The sequence below is a fragment of the Eurypyga helias genome, unplaced genomic scaffold (assembly GCF_000690775.1).
Source record: "Eurypyga helias isolate BGI_N326 unplaced genomic scaffold, ASM69077v1 scaffold34726, whole genome shotgun sequence".
In the NCBI taxonomy this organism is placed as follows: Eukaryota; Metazoa; Chordata; class Aves; order Eurypygiformes; family Eurypygidae; genus Eurypyga; species Eurypyga helias.
The window spans coordinates 2,138-7,664 of record NW_010259090.1 but is presented as its reverse complement, the minus strand read 5'-3'; the positions used below and the strand labels follow the sequence as shown (position 1 = coordinate 7,664).

The window sequence follows — 5,527 nt, the reverse complement described above, 5'->3', positions numbered from 1 at the left end:
CCTGCCGACGCAGGGCACGCACGTAGCCCTGCAGAGCCTGGCACGGCCAGTGCCCGTGGGGTGGGGCAGTGCGTGCGGGGGACTGCGGGAGAGGGAGGAAGGCTCTGGTTCATCACACCGACTTCGTTATTAGGCCAAGGAGCAGTTCAGCCAGGAGATCCAAGTGAGCCTCAGTGAACTGCATCCTAGGATAGTTTTTGAAGGATGACCGGTGCCAGCAGAGACTCCAGCCCACCTGCTCCTCCAGCCACCCAGCCTGCGAGCACGCTGGCTGGGGGCGGTTGCGGGCGCCGCAGTGAGTGACTGCCGGGAGCTGGCAAGCCGTCCCAGCACGGGGGGCCGGGGCTGCTGGCAGCGCAGGAGAAGGCAGAGCCTGTGGGACTGGGCTTGGAGCAGCGCCACGTCCCGCAGCCTGTGCTGGAGGAGTGGAGCACCCAGAGAGCCACGGAGCGAGCTCCCTGGGAGATTCGTCCTGCTGCTTGCTAAGGGGTTTCCTGCCTTTTCGGTAGTTAAAATTTTGTAACTAATTACCAGCTGCCTTCCTATTCCTCATAGCCGTGCTTTCCCCTGGTGCTGGGAATCTTCTCTCGCAGCAGGGCAGGAAGCCAAATCTGCTTGAACGTGCTTGTGCTGGGCACAACGCAGATGCTGAGACTGTGGGGATTCCTTTCTTACACGGCCTGGTAAACTGCGTTGCTGCGCTCTGTCCTTTCGCTGCCGTGCCCTGCGCGTAGCCTCAGAGCGTGCTTGGAGAGGGACCGGGCTCGTGCTGGTATGCAGTCTCAGGCTTTCTCCTTCCCTGATCAGAGAGCAGAACAGGACATTCAGGCGGGTGCTCTTGTTGCGTATTTAAACCTGAGCACAGGAGCGTGCACCTTCCACGTTGCCTTAGGTTTGCTCTCGGTCCTCCCCACATCCCCTTGGCTGCAGGGAGATCCAAGCACATGTGCAGCATTGGTGTTCTCTGGGCCAGGCAAAACGCTTCGGCCGCGCTCAGTAGGATAACAGACGTTAAAACTAGTGTATGGATTTTGGCCTCAGCCACGTGTGGATCTAAATGCCATCCCTGGGCTAGAGGGCAGCGCTGGGGCAGAGCTGGGCGTCCCGGGAGTCCCTGTGCCACTCACCTGCGTCTCCTGCACCGCAAGACCTGTGCTGCAGACACCCTGCGGCCCCAGTGGCTCCTCTCGCTGCTGTAGGCTACAGGTCTGCTGGGTTTCCCGCTGTCAGACCTTGGAATTGAGGAGTTGGCATATCTGCTGCTTCCTTACGGTTTAAAAAGCAGGGAGAGGGAGAGAACTGAGGCTTTTGGCTGAGCTAAAGCCAGCTGTGCTGGGAGGCAAAGCATGGGCCTTCTTGAGAGTTGTCATCTCGGTTTGTGCATCTGGAATGATGGTGCCCTGCTAATACACATTGTTTGGCCATTTTAAAAATACTTCCTTTTTTGTTATTATCAGGACAAAGGTGCTGCTTTTTTTTTTTTTCCCGTTTTACTTTTCTGAAAATTTTTTCCCCGTTTTACTTTTCTGAAAGAAGGCAGGAGCTGCCCTCGTCATTGTGTCAGCTTGGGCTGAACTAAAGGCCTGGCTGAACAGGCTTTAAAGTTATTCCTGGGTAACATTTGAGATAAAAGACCAGCAGAACCATTGAAACATGAGGTCAGGTTCTGATTGCGGTTGTCCTGGAGAACTTGAGAGAGAAATAAAGAGCACGTGTTCAGAAGATCACGAGTCTGATCCTCTGCCGCTCTGTGGAGTGTAAGGTTGGCTTTTAAAGTCAGTGCCTGCCGGCAGCGAGTAGGAGAGAGCACCTGCGCGGGTCCGTATAGCTGGGATTTTCAGAAGTGTGTATGGGATTTTGATTCCCAATGGCAAAACGTAACTTTACAATATGGACAGGCTATACATGGCTTTCCAGATTTCACTTATTTTGTCTCTTTTATGCTTACAGTAAGTGCTGACTTGGGCTGGGGGACAGGTTCTCTGTCCTGTTACTATTCAGTCCCACACTACTGGCTGAAAGTCTCATAAAACAGTCCCTCTTTGGAGATCAGCCATTGTTTTTCTGCTGCACTGCTCAGTAATTGATCCCCATCAGATCTACGTGGTTTATATTTCCCATCAGTAGTACTGGGTAGCGTTTGGCATTTTTGTGTACTGTGCTGGCACAGCTTCTCTTCCCTCTCGGTGAACGTATCGGATTCCAGCTCTGAGTCGGCATTAGCAGAAGAGGGAACATACACTGTTCCTTCCACGTGACTTCAGGATTTCCCCCGTGATGCGGGGTGTTGTTGGCTCTTCGCCGTCTCTTCTAGGTCCGGAGCTCTTGCTGTGGTGTGTGTTGCTCAGAAGCTAGTTAGTACATGTGTTTTCTGACCACGTAGAAATTCCCTCTCCATGATTTATGTGCTGGTTCTGCAAATGCACCGTGATTTTATGTAGACCTACTTGGGCTTGTGTGCCTGAAGCTTGTCTTTTTTCCCCAGTTACTGTCAGTTGGTTTAGTAACAGATTCTCTCTCTTCCTATGCACCTTGTATTTGAAATACTTCAGTGTCTGTGGTTTATCTTCCTGCACAAGAGCAGAGTTTTCTGCACAAGGTTTCTGTCTCAGTGCAGGGATGTGGGTATTTTCCACTTCTCATTCCATGGTCAAGGTTCAGTAGCTGTGCAGGAGCACTGCTGTTTGTGTAGATGCCTCCTTTCCTTAGGGATGCTTGGGAATTCCACCTCTCTTTGAGTGGCCAACTGACCGTGGTCTTGTGTTCTCTCACCTGGAGATCAGAGGGAACTGCACCTGTTTCCCTCCCTTTGCACCTTCCCACCAGTCTGAGGTAAGCCTTGCTCCTCTTCAAGTATTTTGGAAGGCAGGTGAAGCAAGGCTGGCGCTGGGAACTGAGTACTGGACCCGTCGCTCAGTGTTGAAATGCAACAAGGAGCTTCCTTGGGCTGAAAGAGAAGAGAGGAGTCCTGGTTTATGTCGCTGCACCTCCAGCACATCCCTCTCTGGGAGCCCGGACAGTCTGCTTTGAGGTCCACCAGTGCTCTGCATCCAGGAGGCGTTTGTTGGTGTGCTTGCAGAGGGCCTGTCTTTGGATGCACGGACTGTCCGTGCCCTCTGCTCAGCTTAGGGAAGGGTCTGTGCTGGGAAGGGTCTGGCTGCCACCTTACAGGTACGAGTCACAGTCACAGCTCAGTGCTCTTGGCTCTTAAGTTTTTAGTTCTGCTGGGGAGGAGAGAGCGCGAGAAGAAGAATGCAGGAAGATCATCTCATTTCCTGTCTTCAGAGTGGCAGAAATACTTTTTATCCAGAGAGAAAGCCTTACAGCTTTTCCTGAGGAGTTCTCGGCTTTGGACTTACCCCGGCATTGCAGGGCCTCACAGTTTTCCTTCAGAAGGCAGAAAGCAGTTGGGCAAAGTGACCCTTCAGGGTTTTGTGGCCAGCTCTGTTCCTTCCCCTTCCTGCCCGAATTTGAAGGTGTAACGATAGCTGGACACAGCTTACACCGGGGTAATTAAAAACCCCGAGCTGTGGGAGTGACCAGGTTAGTGTGGATTATACTTGTCTTTGTTCTCCTCATATTTCTTTTTCTTCCCTCTGTTTTTAGACTTTAAAGAGGAAGGAAAAAGAATACGAACATGAGATGGAGCGGCTGGCAAGAGAGAAGATTGCTACCCAGCAGCGACTGGCCGAGTTGAAGAACGAGTTGAGCCAGTGGATGGACATCTTGGAGATTGACAGAATTATTCGACAGACAGTTCAGCCAGAGGATGACCAGGCATCTACCTCCACAGCATCAGGTACCCACTGTTTTTCTCTTCTGGTGATCGTCACTGTACGTCACTGCCGCAGTTACCTCGTGGTGGTGGGGATCTTCATTGAGCACCATCAAGGTTTCTTTGCATTCAGAATAAAGTAAAAGGTTTTCAAGTGGTTTGCACATTGATGTTGGCCTAGAATCGCTGCTGCTTGTGCAAAGCCAACTGAGAACCGTGCACCAGCGTTAGGGAGATACAAAGGCGGGTTTGCACATTCAGTCTGCGGTTACCTCGTGTGGAGATCTGTGCTTTCCAGACGTAGTTTTCCTCTTGGGCAGCTGTGCATCCCTGCTTGTTAGAGCTGAGCGGTGTACGAGCATCATGGTGTATTTGTGCGTGGATGTGGGAGGGTGTTCAGCCACGTACAGAAGGAGGAGTTGATACAGGAAGGATCACCAGAGCTTTTGAACAATTAATCAGCCTTCACGTTGTGTGAAAAGGATTCACAGTGAAGATGAAACGGTACTAACGGATCTCTGACATGCTGTTCCCGGTGCGAAGTCTCTGTGAGATAGCAGAGTGCATGCTTTTCTCCTTCCCGGCGGTCGTAGGCAGCCCGTGCATGTGCGGCGTGGTGCTTTCCAGAGATGAGGAGGCTGTAGCCGTCCTTAACCATTTGCAGCAGTTCCTGCAAGTCGTGACAGCATTTGCTCTTGGCACTCCAGGCAGACGATCCAGCGGGTTCCAGGAAGGGAAAACCTGAGTTTTCTAGTTCATTCAGGCTCGTATCGGGCTCATCACCTTTGATGTACCCGCAGACTCCGAGCGTAGGCCGATGGAAGTTGAGAGTAGGAGCGCTTTGCCGACAGGGCTGTCAGCATTCACCTCTCCAGCTGGCCTCTGCTGAAACGATCGCTTCGCGCTGCTACTGACACGCAGCTTGCAGAAGGGAAGGGTCTTCCCTGGTCTTCCTGCTGCCTCTGTATCTTCTGAGATTTTTAATCTCTGCTGCACGGCTGGCTTTGGAGCGGGCAGTGCGAGGTGCCCTGCTCGTCTTCCCGATCTCCGCAGAGTCAGCATGTTCCTGCAATTGCTTCTTCAGTTCCTGGACTGGACGAGAGTCCATTTTCCAGAACCAGATGAGGAATTGCTGCCATGTTTCTCCATGGCCGTTTCCTTCCTGCTCTGGGAGCAGAAGGGGTGGTACCGATCAGTGGAACAACTGGACAGGACAGGAAACCTTGTTCCTCTTTCCCGGAAGGAGCCCTCTTCAGCCCAGGTGCTCTCCGTCTGCCTCTGCTCGCGTTGCTTCCCTTGCCTGTGAGCAGGCTCCCTTCGAGCTAGGCTCGCTTGCCCAGCTCCATGTCCTTGGCCCACGGGCAGAGAGGAGAGGGGTTTGCTGCCCCACTGGGGCCCGCTGGAGCATGCCGTGCTGTGCTGCCTGCCCGTAGCTCAGTGACTCCTCCTGCTGTTGTCTCTTCTGCCTGTGCTGCCTGTTAGGGAGCCTGCTTAGTCCAGTCGTGCTCTGCTTTCTTTTTATGGGAGTATCTTCCTTTCATTTTTTCCAGAGGGTGAAGACAACATGGACGAAGACATGGAAGATGACAGGCCAGTGAACTCATTACCAAAACTAACGCAGCGCCAGCACCCCGAGCTCCTGAAAGCCGTCCCCTCAAACGCTGCCTCCCAGCACCCAGCAGTCCTGCCGCAGCACCTGCCCATCCAGCAGAAACAAGCCCCAGCCCACGCACAGCCTCCCATCCAGACCCA

At 53.0% G+C, this 5,527-nt stretch overlaps 1 protein-coding gene across 1 annotated transcript in view; it reads left to right on the top strand.

Moving 5' to 3' along the window:
• Window positions 1–3,606: 3,606 nt before the first annotated feature.
• The window catches only part of MNT (MAX network transcriptional repressor), a gene marked incomplete at its 5' end in the record, with an annotated part of 2,447 nt that continues 526 nt past the window's right edge, over window positions 3,607–5,527 (top strand). Inside the window, 2 exons of the mRNA XM_010154577.1 lie at window positions 3,607–3,799; window positions 5,326–5,525. Coding sequence (XP_010152879.1) covers window positions 3,607–3,799; window positions 5,326–5,525 — 393 coding nt within the window. The remainder of the gene's footprint in view (window positions 3,800–5,325; window positions 5,526–5,527) is intronic.